General features: G+C 41.6%; 1 protein-coding gene across 6 annotated transcripts in view; it reads left to right on the plus strand.

Moving 5' to 3' along the window:
* Positions 1-334: 334 nt before the first annotated feature.
* TJP1 (tight junction protein 1) overlaps positions 335-17,199 on the plus strand; it is a 314,963-nt gene continuing 298,098 nt past the window's right edge. For all 6 annotated transcript variants that reach the window (XM_049906006.1, XM_049906007.1, XM_049906010.1 and 3 more), the window contains exon 1: positions 335-522. In XM_049906006.1, the coding sequence (XP_049761963.1) occupies positions 350-522 (173 nt within the window). In that variant the 5' untranslated portion in view covers positions 335-349. The remainder of the gene's footprint in view (positions 523-17,199) is intronic.

Genomic DNA, 17,199 nt, shown 5'->3' on the forward strand with positions numbered 1-17,199 from the left:
TGCGCACCGGCGGGGCGCATCCGCAGGCCGCGCGGAGGACTCGCGAAGGCGGAGGGGGAGCGAGGCGGCGGCGAGGCCGGGAGCGGGAGGCCAGGCCACGCACGACAGCGCGGCGGGAGCGGGGCCCGGGCGCGCACGGCGGCGGGAGCGGGAGACCGACCACGCACGGAGGCGGGAGCGGGGCCCGAGCGCGCACGGAGGCGGGAGCGGCGGCGGCGGGAGCGGCGGGCACGCACGGCGGCGGCGGCGGCGGCGGCGGGACGGGAGCGGGGCCGGGCGCACAGCGCCGCGGCGGCGGGAGTGGCGGGGGCTGTGGCGGCGGCCGCGGCCGATGGCCCAGAGCTGATCTATGCGGCGCTTGGAGGGGCTGTGTCTGCGGCGGCGGCGGCGGCGGCGGGGCCCTGCCCGCGAGCGGAGCGGGGACAAGATGAAGTACCAGAAATACCTGACGGTGCTGCAGATGGCCATCGGCGTCACGCCGTCCAACCGCGGCAGCCTCCTGCCGCTCAAGAGGAAGCTGTGGTGAGCGCGGCGCGCGCGGGGGTGGCGGCGCCGGGGCAGTGGCCGCGCCGGGCGGGGGCCGGGCCGGGCCGGGCCGGGCAGCGAGGCCGCCGGCGGAGCGCGCAGGGCGCAGCAGCCATTTCGAAGCCCGGGGGCCGGGTGCCGCCGCCTCCCACGGCACCGGGGACATGTTCCGCCGCGACCCTCGGCTGTGCCCGGCGACACGTAGCGCCGCGCGTGGCCGGGAGGGGGCCGGGCCGGGCCCGGCCCCTCGGGGCGCTGGTCTCCCGCCTGGGGGTCGGCCCTTGGGTCTCGGTCCCAGCCAGTTCTGGCTCAGAATTTCAAGCCAGGCTTTCTTGGAGGCAGCGAAAATTTTGTTGTCACGTTATGCGCTTATTGTGATTTTTTCAAAGTCCATCTGCTGTTGGGTACATGGCAGAGGACAAGCTGGTCCCATGTAAACGGGAATAAATCGTGAGATTATCATTGCATTATCAGGGGCTATGCCTTATCGGCAGGAGTTGCAGTTCCTCGCCTGAAAACTATTATTGAGGTGACAGGAAAAGAAAGCCCATAAAGAAAAATGTCTGCAAGTTATACAGATGTGTGTCAGGTTGTGTGTTCTGTTTTATTGCCATTTAAATTATGTCACATGGAACCCCAGTGGCGTTCGAGGCATTACATTGATTTGAGATTTAGGTGCAAGGCATTATCGAAAAACAAGTAATCAAGTAAAAAGACTGTGAGTATATAAAAAAAAAAAATAGACAAGATTAAACTGATAATTTAAGGTTTTAGAAAAAAGGAACCAAGATTGCTTTTAGGCATTTGAGGAGCAATTCTGCTGTGTAAGACAACATGAAAGGAAGATTCGAGGTATATAAAGATACATCAGAAACCACACAACAACAAAGTGGTATAGTCGGTTCTGACTCATAGTGACCGTATAGGACAGGGTAGAACTGCCACATAGGGTTTCCAAGGAGCGGCTGGTGAATTCGAACTGCTGACCTTGTGGTTAGCAGCCGAGCTCTTAACCACCGCACCACCAGGGCTCCATAAAGATATTTGTGTAAAAGTACAGTATTTTACTTGTTTTTCATGTAATTGCCTTTCCCAGTACTAGACTGTTAGTTGCTTAAGGGCAGTGGGCCTTTTACCTGTTTATAGTTGTTAGCTGCTGTCAAGTTGGCGGGACTAGTGGCAACTCCGTGCACAAGTGATTCCATGCACCATGGATGTTGTAGGTCACACTGTTGTGGTCCATTGGGTTTTCGTTGGCTGATTTTCACAAGTAGATTGCCAGGCATTTCTTCCTAGTCTGTCTTAGTCTGGAAGTGCTGCCGTAACTTGTTCAGCATCATAGCAACACGAAAACCTGCACTGACAGATGGGTGGTGGCTGTGCATTGGTCAGGAATTGAACGTGGGTCTCCTTTTTTTCCCCCACAAGGACGATGAGAATTCTACCACTGAGGGAGCCATCACTGCCCCTTTCCGTTTGCTTAGTTCACTGCCAAACCCCCTGCAGAGATCCCCTGGTACAAAATAGCTTCTCAATAAATGTTTATTGAATAAATTAATTATTAGTCATACATGATCGAGAAAGAAAGTCAAGGAAATTTGCTTGCTTGATGTTATATTTAAAAATTAAAGTGTGGAATTAATATTTGAGGAGCTGTTAGGCATGAATATTAGCAGCAATTGGGCACAAAATGAGGAAGCTAAGTTTATTCGTTTTCATCATTGGAGCACTGCTTCTGTAAATACATTCCCAGAATATCGAGTTTGTGAAGAGAGGACACAATCAAGTGAAATCCGTGTAACTTTTATTCTGTGGAGATTCATATTTGAGGCACGCAGTGGACTAGGCCAGGGATAAAAACCAGGGCTTCGGATGTTCACTGGTTTAACCCCTGCTGAGAATTCGCGTTTAGCAAGTTCCCAGGAAGTTATACATAAGAATCACCTGGGGGGTATTGTTAAAATGTAGATTCTGATTCAGTATATCTGGGGTGAAACTGCAAATTCTCAACAGGGAACTTGTTAGAAATGCAAATTCTCAGCAGGAACAAACTGGTTGGAAGCCATGATAAAAACCATCTTTCTAAGAGATAGCTTGGAAAACGCCAGAGGATTTTGATGGACTTTTCCATAATCTTAGATGACCACTTCAGAATTTCTACTCAGTGTGAAATGGATATGCAAATGTTAGTCTAGTTTCTGCAGTGACAAAATGAAGCGCACACTCTACAAACACTCTCAGAGTGGGTGGTACTTTTAAACATAGCGTATAATCTTTATTTATTTATTTTTAAGTTGGAGGATATTGTGCTTGTTTATCTTTTAAACCCTCTGGAATTTTTTTTTCTAGATAATGTTTCCTTTTACTGGGTTGTAGCAACTGCATGGAGGAGAATTTGAGATGTAAGGCGCAATTACATGGCTAGAAAATATGAGGATTATGACTGCAGGGGGTACGTGGAAACCCTTAGCAGACATTAGCAATGTGTGTCAGAACTTGAAATGCATCCTGCTTATGCCAGTTTAGGTGCCTCGGTGGCACACATGGTTTGCACTTCTTTATGAAGATTCATGTGAAGCTTTACATGCTCCCTGTCCCTGTTTGTTTCTCTTTGAGTTGTTGCAATCTGCATGGAAATACTGGGTGCCTGCAAGGTTCAAGCAGCTGCCTTTGAGTGATTCTGATTCATGGTGACCTCATGTGTTAGAGTAGGACAGTGTGCCATAGGGTTTTCAGTGGCTGATTTTTCATGAGTGGATACCCAGGCCTTTCATCCAAGGTGCCTCTGGAGGTGGACTTGAATCTCTGTCCTTATACCAGTGTAAGTAAAGGAAGGGTTGGACAATCCAGTACCTTAGCCCCACACGTCCATCTGATTTGGGCATTTTTGCACATCAGCCCTCCTTTCTGACTGGCTCCGAAGACTCCTTCAGAGTATTACGTTTGCAGACCAGTTTAGGTGGTAGGAGCTTGGCTGCTAACCAAAAGGTTGACAGTTCAAATCTACCGCTTGCTCCTTGGAAATTCTATGGGACAGTTCTACTCTGTCCTGTAGGGTTGCTAGGAGTCGGTATGGACTCAGTGGCAGCAGGTCTGGTTTTTGGTTTTTAAGGCAGACAAACAGCCAGACTCACATCAGTGGAGTCTGCAGGAACCTTCTCCTTCTTGTCCCCTTCTTCTCTGAAAACTTAGGAAGTCAGAGTGTTTGAGAGTGTTTGGTTTCAAATCATTACTGTTTAGGAACCTGGAGCTAATGCTTATTACCTCTGTCTGAGGTGGATGTGAATTTGTGCAGCCTACTGCCTTCCATTGGAGCCTCTTGGAATTGCCAGTGGTAAAAGGAAGTGGTTGGGCACCAAGGCCACCTCCCTCCTGTTCAGCAGTGTGAGGCCCAAACCATGTTGCTGTTGTTGTTAGGTGCTGTCGAGTTGGTTCCAACTCATAGCGACCCTGTGCACAACAGAACGAAACACTGCCCCATCCTGAGCCATCCTTACAGTTGTTTTTATGCTTGAGCTCATTGTTGTAGCCACTGTGTCGGTCCACCTTATTGAGGGTCGTCTTCTTTTCCGCTGACCCTGTACTTTACCACGCGTGATGTCCTTCTCCAGGCACTGATCCCTCCTGACAACATGTCCAAACTGTTTAAGACGCAGTCTCACCATCCTTGCTTCTAAGGGGCATTCTGGCTGCGCTTCTTCCAAGACAGATTTTATGTGAAATGTGAAAATATTTTCATGATAAACTGTATGGTTGTCAAGAGTCTTGATTTTGCACCCAGTGTTTTTCAAGGTGTTTACACTGATCTTGGGGGACATTGCGTTTCAGTGGTAGAATTCTCAGATTCCATGCAGGAGATCACCTCCCATCTGTCAGTGGAGGCTCGCATGTTGCTAGGTTTCACAGAGCTTCCAGACGAAGACCAGGAAGGAAGGCCTGGTGCTCTACTTCCCAAAATCAGCCAGTGAAAATCCTGTGGATCACAACAGTTCTGTCCACAACCAGCCATGAATATGGCATAGGACCAAGCAGCATGGTGTTTGGTTGTGCCTGTGGTCACCATGAGTTGGGGGCCAAAGTGACAGCTGCTAACAACAACAACACTGATCTTGGCGGGGGTGGGCAAAAGGTATAATTTCATTGTCTTCGTATTTATAAAAGTATTTCTCTTAGTCATTTCATTCAGTATTTATTAAAGGTCATGTAATATCAATTCATTCATTCATGTATTTATCTAGTAATCAAGTTCTGAAAATGATAAGAGCTGCCATTTATCAAGTTTATTACCTACCAGGCCTTGCGTGTTTATAAGCATCCTCTCGTTTAACCCTATAGCACCCTTACGAGGTAGATGCTATATTTTCCCAGTTTTATGGATGAGGTATTGAACTTGCCCAGAGTCACATAACCAGGTTCTGTGCCAGGGGTGGAGTTAAAGAGCAGGGATAAGATAATCTAGAAGGGAAGGTCAGCTGAAAGCATAGGTACAAATTGACTGGGAGATCTTATAGAGCCTCGTTCCTCCAAGTGTGGTCCATGTCCACTTGTGTGTCAGAGAGGTCCTCCTGATGGGATGTGATCTGCTGTGTATACACATGTCCTTTCTTGATGTTTGTAATGAGCAAATTATAGGCAATTTACTCACGTTATTATTTGTAAGTACTGCTAAAGGTCATTTAATATTAACCTATTAATTGAGTTATTAAGGTTTCTGAAGTCTGATATTTATAAACAAAAATTAGCTTTTTACTAGCTTTTACTGAAGGCCCTAATTTAGTGTCCTCCTAGAGAAGTCAGCTGCTCTGCTGTATTAGCAGTATCGCAAAGCACTGATTCTCACACAGTTGCTTGGAATCCCTCTAGTCTGGGGGAAAGATGCTTTCCTATCAGCATTCTAGTGTTATCTTGAGTTGGTTATGGTTCTCAATCGCTGATATTGAACACAAATATCCTGTAGAAGGATTGTTAGGTGTTATTTTGTTAATGGTTTTGTTCTTGTAACTGCTGTGTTTTTACCATTTTCATTATTTTTACCCACTTCTTTGTAATTACTGAGTTCTTTTCTACTGGCAATTAAAAATGGGTGAAGTAGATGAGCTTGGGAATTGTCTGTTCTAAGCGGGCCATGATCAAAAATGATTGTGACCACAAGAAAACTTCTAGAGCTGTAGAGGAATTTAGCAAAGTTACAGGGTATAAGGTCAACAACAACCAAAAAATCACTTGGGTTTCTATACACCAGCAGTGAGAAATCTGAAAGGGAAGCCCCTAAAAGGATGACATACTTAGGAATAAATGTAACCAGGGGCGTAAAGGATCTATGCAAAGAAAACTGCAAAACACTATTGCAAGAAGCCAAGAGACCTACAAAAAACATACCATGCTTGTGGATACGGAGACTCAACATTGTGAAAATGTCAGTGCTACCCAAAGAGATCTACAGATAATGCAATCTCAGTCCAAATACCAACAGCATTCTTTAGCAAGATGGAAAAACTAAGCACCAAATTTATATGGAAAGGAAGGAGGCCTCGGATGAGCAAAGCGCTGTTGAAGAAAAAGAACAAAGTAGTAAGCCTCATACTACCTGATCTCAGAGCCTATTATTCAGCCATGGTAGTCAAAACAGCCTGGCACTGGTTCAATGATAGACACGTAGACCAATGAAACGGAATTGAGAGCGTAGATGTAAATCCATCAACCTGTGGTCAGCTGATCTTTGATAAAGGACCAAAGTCCATTAAATGGGGAAAAGACGGCCTTTTTAACAAATGGTGCTGGCAAAACTATATGTCCATATGGAAAAAAGTGAAACAGGACCCATGCCTAATACCATATACAAAAACTTAACTCAAAATAGATCAGAGACCTAAGTATAAAATCTGAAAAGATAAAGATTATGGAAGAAAAAATAGATATAATGCTAAGAGCCTACTACATGGCGTTAAGTACAATACAAACCCATAACTAACAATGCACAAATACCAGAAGTTAAATTAGGTAACTGGGAGCTTGTCATGGATTGAATTATGTCCATCAAAAATGTGTGTCAACTTGACTAGGCCATGATTCCCAGTATTGTGTGATTGTCCACCATTTTGTCATCTGATGGGATTTTCCCTGTGTTTTGTAAATCCTACCTCTATGATGTTAATGAGGCAGTTATGTTGATGAGGCAGGACTCAATCTACAAGATCAGGTTATGTTTGAAGTCAGTCTCTTTTGAGATACAAGAGAGAGAAGTGAGCAGAGAGACTTGGAGACCTTATATCACCAAGAAAGCAGTACCAGGAACAGAGTGCATCCTTTGGATCTGGGGTCCCTGTGTCTGAGAAGCTTCTGGAGCAGAGAAAGCCTTCGCCTGGAGCTCACACCCTGAATTTGGACTTCTAGTCTACTAGGCTATGAAAGAATAAACTTCTCTTTGTTAAAGCCATCCTCTTGTGGTATTTCTGTTATAGCAGCACTGGATAACCAAAACAGACCTCCTAAAAATTAAACACCTGTGTTCACCAAAAGATTTCTCCAAAAGAGTAAAAAGAAAACCTACAGGCTGGGAAAAAAAATTTGGCTATGGCATAGCCAACAAGGGTCTAGTCTATAAAATCTGTAGAATACTTCAATATCTCAACAATAAAAAGATAAATAATCCAATTAAAAATGGACAATGGGTATGAACAGACACTCTACAAAAGAAGATACACGGTTGATTAACAGACATATGAGGAAATGCTCATGATCATTAGCCATTAGAGAAATCCAAATCAAAACTCCTGTAAGATACCATTTCACCCTGATGTTACTAGCGCTGAAAAAAAAAAAAAAAACAGAAAATAAAAAATGTTGGAGAGGTTGTGGGGAGATTGGAACTCTTATGAACTGCTGGTGGGAATATAAAATGGTACAACCACTGTGGAAAATGATATGGTGCCTCCTCAAAAAGCTAGAAATAGAAATACCATATGATCCAGCAATCCTACTCCTAAGAATATATCCTAGAGAAATAAGAGCTGTCACACAAATAGGCATATGCACACCCATGTTCATTGCAGCAGCATTCTCAATATCAAAAAGAGGGAAACAACCTAAGAGCCCATTAGCAGATGAAAAGATAAATTATAGTGCATATACACAATGAAGTACTACGTAAAGGTAAAGAACGATGATTCCGTGAAACATCTCACAACGTATGTGAATCTGGAGGGCATTATACTGAGTGAAAAAAGTCAGTCACAGAAGAACAAATATTCTATGAGAGCAGTATTATGAAAACCGAAGAAAAGATTTACATGCAGAACAAAGTCTTTGATGGTTACAAGGGTGAGGAAGGGAAATCACTAACTAGTAGACAACTTTGGTGAAGGGAAAAACAGCACACGATATAGGGGAAGCAGCCCAACTCACCCAAGTCAAAGTCATAGAAGCTTCCTAGACACATCCAAACACCTGGAAGGACCTAGTTACTCGGGCTGAGGACTGGTGGTCTTTGTCTTGGGGGATATCTAGGTCAATTGGCATAACATAGTTCATAAAGAAAATATTCTACATCCTACTTTGGTGAGTAGCATCTGGGGTCTTAAAAACTTGTGAGCAGCCATCTAAGATACATCTATTGGTCCCATCATGTTCAGAGCAAAGAAGAATGAAGAAAACCAAAGACACAAGGAAAACATTAGTCCAGAGGTCTAAAGGACCACATGAACCACAGCCTCCAGCAGCCTGAGTCCAGAAGAACAAGATGGTGCCCAACTACCACCACTGACCATTCTGGCAGGGATCACAATAGACAGTCCTGGACATAGTGGGAGAAAAAATGTAGAACAGAATTCAAATTAACACACACACCTACACACAAGGTCAGACTTACTGATCTGAGAGAGACTGGAGGAACCCCCAAGACTATAGCCCCAGGACACCCTGCTAACTGAGAACTGAAGCCACTCCTGAAGTCCACCTGCCTTAGTTATTTAGTGCTGCTTACACAGAGTCATTATACCAAAAGAATTGGTCGACATTCAACCATTTCAAGAGGTAGCATAGGATCAGGAACAAATGGTACTGAAGGAAGAAGTCCAGGGTATACTGAGGGCATTGGCAAAAAACAAGACTCCAGGAATTGATGGAATATCAACTGAGATGTTTCCACAGACAGATTCAGTGCTGGACGTGCTCACTCGTCTATGCCAAGAAATTGGGAAGACAGCTGACTGGAAGAGATCCATATTTATACCTGTTCCCAAGAAAGGTGATTCAGCTGAATATGGAGATTATCAAACAATATCATTAATATCACATGCAAGTAAAATTTTGCTGAATATCATTCAACAGCGGCTGCAGCAGTATATTGACAGGGAACTGCCAGAATCTCAGGCCAGACTCAACGTGGAACCACGGATATCATTGCTGATGTGAGATGCATCCTGGCAGAAAGCAGAGAATTACTAGAAGGTTGTTCACCTCTGTTTTATTGACTATGCAGAGGCATTCAACTGAGTGGATCATAATAAATGATGGATAACATCGTGAAGCATGGGCATTCCAGAACACTTAATTGTGCTCATTAGGAACCTTTACATAGATCAAGAGGCAATCGTTTGACCAGAACAAGGGGATACTGCGTGGTTCAAAGTCAGGAAAGGTGTGTGTCAGGGTTGTATCCTTTCACCATACCTATTCAATCTGTATGCTGAGCAAATAATCCGAGAAGCTGGACTGTATGAAGAAGAACCCATCATCAGGATTAGATGAAGACTCATTAACAGCCTGCGTTATGCAGATGACACAACCTTGCTTGCTGAAAGTGAAGAGGACTTGGAGCACTTACTGATGAAGGTCAAAGACCACAGCCTTCAGTAGGGATTACACTTCAACATAAAGAAAACAAAAATCCCTACAGCTGGACCCGTAAACAACATCATGATAAATGGAGAAAAGATTGAAGTTGTCAAGGATTTCATTTTACTTGGATCCACAATCAACACCCATGGAAGCAGGAGTCAAGAACTCAAAAGATGTATTTCACTGGGCAAATCTGCTGCAAAAGACCTCTTTAAAGTGTTAAAAAGCAAAGATGTCCCTTTTGGGACTCAGGTGCATCTGACCCAAGCCGTGGTATTTTCAGTTGCCTCATATGCATGTGAAAGCTGAACAGTGAATAAGAAAGACTGAAGAAAAACTGATGCCTTTGAATAATGGTGTTGGTATATTGAATATAGCATGGACTGCCAGAAGAATGAACAAATCTGTCTTGGAAGAAGTACAGCCAGAATGCTCCTTAGAAGCAAGAATGGTGAGACTTCATCTCACATACTTTGCGCATGTTTTCAGGGAGGACCAGTCCCTGGAGAAGGACATCATGCTTGATAAAGTAAACAGTCGGTGAAAAAGAGGAAGACCATCAATGAGATAGATTGACACAGTGGCTGCAATAATGGGCTCAAACATAATAATGATTCTGTGGGTGACATGCACAGTGTTTCATTCTGTCGAACACAGGGTCACTATGAGTCAGAGCCTACTTGACAGCACCTAACAACAACAATATACAGCTGTGGTAATCAAAGCAGCCTAGTACTAGTGTAACAGTAGACACATAGACCGACGGAATAGAATTGAGAGTCTAGAAATAAAACCACACTTCTATGGTCAACTGATTTTTGATGAGATGCTAAGTCCATTCTATGGGGAGCAAAGATTCTCTTCAGCAACTATTGGGAAAATTGGATTTCTACATGCAGAACAATGAAACAGGACCCGTGTCTCAAACCATCCACAAAAACAAGTTGAAAATGAATTAAGGACTTAACTCTGTTTTCAAACAAATAACATACGCCTTCTGTGTTTTTTTAAAGGCCACTTCCTCCAGATCACCGTCCCCCCAGGCACCCTCACAAGCACCACCATGCCAGTCCTCTTCCACATATTGCTTTAAAAAATTAACATAGTATGCTTAAGAAAATACCTCACAGAAGGAAGTCGTGGCCACCAAACAAATACAAACCTCATAGCGACCCTATAGGACAGAGTAGAACTGCCCCATAGAGTTTCCAAATACAAATACAGAAGACACACAGTATCTGTGGAAAAATACAGTAAATGTGTAAACTGAAACCATAAAATTCTTTAGAAGAAGATACAGGGGCAGCGCTGTCAGGCCTAGCTTTCAACAATGGATTTTCAAATACAATAAAAGCACAAAGAGTGAAAGACCAAATAAATAAACGGGACCTCATAAAAATTAAAAATTTTGTTCATCAAAAGACTTTACCAAAAAAGTGAAACAATAAGCTACTGACTTGGAGAATAGCTTCAGAAACCATATATCCAACAAGAATCTAATAACCAAAATATACATAAAACTTTGACAGCCAAACATAAAGTGGACAAAGGACTTGACTAGACATTTCACCAAAGATGACATTCAAATGGCCACCAACAGATGAAAAGATGGTCATCATCATTAGCCGTCAGAGAGATGGAAATAAAAGCCACAATGAGATACCATTTTATTCCCACTAGCATGGCTAAGATTAAAAAAAGAAAGAAAGAAATGTTGGTGAGGAAATGGAGATTGGAACCCTTACTCATTGCTGGTGGGAATGCAAAATGGTAAAGCTGTTGTGAAAAATGGTGTGGCAGTTCCTCAAAAAAACTGAAAATAGAATATGACCCAGTAGTGCTGCTCATAGGAATACACTCAAAAGACTTGAAAGCAGAGACCCAAACAGATATTTGTATGCCAGTGTTCACTGTAGCACTATTCACAAGAGCCAATAGGTGGAAACAAACATAAAGCATTTGGCACCAATATATTTGAAGAAAAATCAGATAAAAGAATTAAAAAAAAATGAAGAAACCCTAAGAATCATGTGGGACTCTATCAAGACAAATAACCTACAAGTGACTGGAGTACCAGAACAGTGAGGGGTAACAGAAAATACAGAGAGAATTGTTGAAGATTTGTTGGCAGAAAACTTCCCTGATATCATGAAAAATAAGAAGATATCTATCCAAGACGCTCATTGAACTCCACATAGGTAGATCTTAAAAGAAAGTCTCCAAGGCATATTATAATCAAATTTGCCAAAACCAAAGATAAAGAGAGAATTTTAAGAGCAGCTAGGGATAAATGAAGAGTCAATAAGAACAAAACTACTCAGCAGAAACTATGCAGACAAGAAGGCAGTGGGGTGACGTTATATAAAGCACTGAAGTAAAAAAATTGCCAGCCAAGAATCATATATCCAGCAAAACTGTCTCTCAAATATGAAGGTGAAATTAGGACATTTCCAAATAAACAGAAGTTTAGGGAATTTATAAAAACCAAAGCAAAACTACAGGAAATACTAAAGGGATTTCTCTGCTTAGAAAATCAATAATTTGAGATATCAACCCAAGACTAGAACGCTGGACAGAGCAATCAGATGTCAACCCAGACAGGGAAATCACAAAAATATATCAAGATAAAAAAAAAAACGCTGAAAACAAAGAAACAGCGATGCCATTATGTAAGAGAAGACAACGTTAAAACAATAAAGATAGGTTAAGAAATGTAGTCATACACCTTTCATATGGAGAGGAAAAAAAAGGCAATATAAAGAAATAAAAGTAAGGTTTAAACTTAGAAAAATAGGGATAAATATTAAGATAACCACAAAGGAGACTAACAATCCTACTCATCAAAATAAAACACAAGAAAAAAACAGTGGCTCAGCAGAAACAAAATCAACAACAATGAAAACGAAGAAAAGACAATATATAAAGATAAACTATTCAGCATAAAAAATTAAGTGGGAAAAAGAAAGTGTCAACACCACACACACAAAAAAAGATATCAAAATGACAGCACTAAACTTACAAAAAAACTTACACCTACCCATAATTGTGCTGAATATAAATGGACTAAATGTACCAATAAAGAGACAGAGAGTGGCAGAATGAATTAAAAAAACACAATCCATCTATATGCTGCCTATAGGAGACATACCTTAGATTTAGAGACGCAGACAAACTAAAACTCCAAGGATGGGAAAAAATACATCAAGCAAACAACAATCAAAAAAGAAGAGTGACAATATTAATTTCTGACAAAATAGACTTTAAAGTTAATCCACCAAAAAGGATAAGGAAGGACACTATATAATGATTAAAGGGACAATACACCAGGAGGATATAACCATATTAAATATTTCTGAACCCAGTGACAGAGCTGCAGGATACATAAAACAAACCTTAACAGCGTTGAAAAGTGAGATAGACAGCTCCACAATTATATAGGAGACTTCAACACACCACTTTCGGTGACCGACAGGACATCCAGAAAGAAGCTTGATAAAGACATGGAAAATCTAAATGCCACAATCAAACAACTTGACCTCACAGACATATACAGAACGCTCCACCCAACAGCAGCCAAGTATGCTTTCTTTTTTAGCGCGCATGGAAGATTCTCTAGAATAGGCCACATATTAGTTCATAAAGCAAGCCTTGTGTTGCTGTTAGGTACCTTCAAGTCGGATCCGACTCATAGCGACCCTATGCACAACAGAACGAAACACTGCCCAGTCCTGCGCCATCCTTACAATCGTTGTTATGCTTGAGCTCATTGTTGCAGCCACTGTGTCAGTCCACCTAGTTGAGGGTCTTCCTCTTTTCCGCTGACCCTGTACTCTGCCAAGCATGATGTCCTTCTCCAGGGACTGATCCCTCCTGACAACACGTCCAAAGATTGAGAAATTAGATGGGCAATATTACAGCAGTCCCAACTGAAATTGAAAGAATCATGTCAGATTACTTCGAAAGATTGTATTCCAACAAATTTGAAGACCTAGAAGAAGTGAATTTCTAGAAACACACTATGTACCTAAACTATCACAAACAGAGGTAGAACAAATAAATAAATCCATAACAAAAGAAGAGATTGAAAAGGTAATTAAAAAAACTCCCAAACAGAAAAAGAGCCCTGGCCTGAACAGCTTCACTGCGGAGTTCTACCAAACCTTCAGGGAAGAGTTAACACCACTGCTAGTAAAGGTATTTCAGAGCATAGAAAAGGACGGAATACTCCCAAACTCATTCTATGAAGCCAGCATGTCCCTGATACCAAAACCAGGTAAAGACAACACACAAAAAGAAAATGACAGACCTATATCCCTCATGACGTTAGATGCAAAATTCCTCAACGAAATTCTAGGCGATAGAATTCAACAACACATCAAAAAAATAATTCACCATAACCAAGTGGGATTCGTACCACGTATGCAGGGATGGTTCAACATTAGAAAAACAATTAATGTACTCCATCATATAAATAAAACAAAAGATAAGAACCACAAAATCTTATCAATTGATGCAGACAAGGCATTTGGAAAAGTTCAACACCCATTCATGATAAAAACTCTCAGCAAAATAGGAATAGAAGGAAAATTCCTTAACATAATAAAGGGCATTTATACAAAGCCAACAACTAAAGTCATTCTAAATGGAGGGAGTCTAAAAGCATTCCCCTTGAGATCGGAAACCAGACAAGGATGCCGTTTAATCACCACTCTTATTCAACATTGCACTGGATGTCCTAGCCAGAGCAATCAGACTAGATAAAGAAATAAAGGGCATCCAGATTGGCAAGGAAGAAGTAAAAGTATCTATATGTGCAGATGACATGATCTTATACACAGAAAATCCTAAAGCATCTTCAAGAAAACTACTGAAACTAATAGAAGAGTTCAGTAGGGTATCAGGATACAAGGTAAACATACAAAAATCAATTGGATTCCTCTACACCAACAAAAAGAACATTGAAGAGGAGACCACCAAATCAATACCACTTACAGTAGCCCCCAAGAATATGAAATGCTTAGGAATAAATCTTACCAGAGACGTAAAATATCTATACAAAGAAAATACAACACACTACTGCAAGGAACCAAAAGAGACCTACAGAAGTGGAAAATATACCTTGCTCATGGGTAGGAAGACTTAGCATTGTAAAAATGTCTGTTCTACCAAAACCCATATTTAGATACAATGCAATTTTGATCCAAATTCCAACAACATTTTTTAATGAAATGGGGAAGCAAATCACCAACTTCATATGGAAGGGAAAAAGGCATTACTAAAAAAGAAGAAGAAAGTGAGAGGACCTGATTTTAGAACCTATTATACTGCCATGGTAGTCAAAACAGCCAGGTACTGGTACAACAACAGATGCATAGACCAATGGAACAGAATTGAGAATCCAGACATAAATCCATCCACATATGAGCAGCAGATTTTTGATAAAGGCCCAAAGTCAGTTAAATGGGGAAAAGACAGTGTGTTTACCAAATGGTGCTGGCATAACTGGATATCTATCTACAAAAAAATGAAGGAAGACCCATACCTCACACCATGTACAAAAACTTAACTCAAAATGGATCAAAGACCTAAATATAAAATCTAAAATGATGAAGACCATGGAAGAAAAACATAGGGACAACTCTAGGAGCCCTAATACATGGCATAAACAGTATACAAAACATTACTAACAATGCAGAAGAAAAACTAGATAACTGGGAGCTCCTAAAAATCAAACACCAATGCTTATCCAAAGACTTCACCAAAAGAGAAAAAGATTACCTACAGACTAGGAAAAAGTTTTTAGCTATGACATTTCCAATCAGCGCCTGATCTCTGAAATCTACATGATACTGCAAAAGCTCAACTACAAAAAGACAAATAACCAAATTAAAAAATGGGTAAAGGATATGCTCAGGCACTTCTCTAAAGAAGACATTCAAGTAGCTAACAGATTCATGAGGAAATGCTCATGATCATCAGCCATTAGAGAAATGCAAATGAAAACTACAATGAGATTCCATCTCACTCCAACAAGGCTGAAGTTAATCTAAAAAACACAAAAGAATAAATGTTGGAGAGGTTATGGAGAGACTGAAACACACACTCCTGATGGGAATGTAAAATGGTACAACCACTTTAGAAATCAATTTGGCACTTCCTTAAAAAGCTAGAAATAGAACTACCATATGATCCAGCAATCCCATTCCTTGGAATATATTCTAGAGAAATAAGAGCCTTTACACGAACAGATACATGCACACCCGTGTTCATTGCTGCACTGTTTACAGTAGCAAAAAGATGGAAGCAACCAAGGTCCTCATCAACAGATGAATGGATAAATAAATTATGGTTTACTCACACAATGGAATACTACGCATCGATAAAGAACAATGATGAATACCTGAAACGTTTCATAACATGGAGGAATCTGGAAGGCATTGTGCTGAGTGAAATCAGTCAGTTGCAGAAGGACAAATATTGTATGAAACCACAATTATAGGAACTGGAGAAATAGTTTAAACAGAGAAGAAAATATTCTTTGATGGTTACGAGAGTGGGGAGGGAGGGATGGAGAGGGGTATTCACTAATTAGATAGTAGACAAGAACTAATTTAGGTGAAGGGAAAGACAACACACGATACAGGAGAGATCAGCATAACTGGACTAAACCAAAAGCAGTTTCCTGAATAAACTGATCGCTTCTAAGGCCATGGTTTAAGGGAACATATAAGTCAATTTGCATACTAAAATTGGTTAAGAAAACATTCTGCATCCCACTTTGGAGAGTGGCGTCTGTGGTCTTAAATGCTAGCAAGCGGTGTGGTCATCCAAGATGCAACAATTGGTCTCAACCCACCTGGAGCAAAGGAGAATGAAGAACACCTAAGACACAAGGTATTTATGAGCCCAAGAGACAGAAAGGGCTGCATAAACCAGAGACTACATCAGCCTGAGACCAGAAGAAGTAGATGGTGCCCAGCTACAACCAATGACTGCCCTGACAGGGAACACAACAGAGAACCCCTGAGGGAGCAGGAGAGCAGTGGGATGCAGGCTTCAAATTCTCGTAAAAAGACCAGACTTAATGGTCTGACTGAGACTAGTAGGATCCCGGCAGTCATGGACCCCGGACCTTCTGTTAGCCCAAGACAGGAACCATTCCCAAAGCCAACTCTTCAGACAGGGATTGGACTGGAATATGGGATAGAAAAAGATACTGGTGAGTTGTGAGCTTCTTGTATCGAGTAGACTATGTGGGCAGCTCCTGTCTGAATGGGAGATGAGAGGGCAGAGGGTGGCAGAAGCTGGCTGAATGGACACAAAAAGAGGAGCGGGCTGTCTAATTAGGAGGAGAGCAACTAGGGGTATATAGCAAGGTGTATGTAAGTTTTTGTATGAGAGACTGATTTGGTTTGTAAACTTTCACTTAAAGCACAATAAAAAAAGATGGAAACAACCTAAATGTCCATCAACAGATGAATGGATAAACAAAATGTGGTAGGTACATACACGGTGGAGTATTACTCAGCTAGAAGGAGAAATGAAATCTTGATACATGCTACAATGTGGATGGAGCTGGAAGACATAGTGGTGAGTGAAATAAGTCAATCAGAAAAGAACAAATATTGTATGATCTCACTTAGATAAAAAGACAAAGGTATTGAGATGAAAGTTTATTAGTGGTTACCAGAGGAAGGAGTGAATGGCAAAAAGGGGGGTTAACAGTGATGGAAATATTGCATTTATTAAAGTAGCGTTGCCCAGCCAATTATTTTAATTACTGTGAATAAGTTGTACACCTGTAAAGAACTGAGTTGGCAAAAGATGTGTGACAGA

Source organism: Elephas maximus, chromosome 13 (genome assembly GCF_024166365.1).
Source record: "Elephas maximus indicus isolate mEleMax1 chromosome 13, mEleMax1 primary haplotype, whole genome shotgun sequence".
Classification (NCBI taxonomy): Eukaryota; Metazoa; Chordata; class Mammalia; order Proboscidea; family Elephantidae; genus Elephas; species Elephas maximus.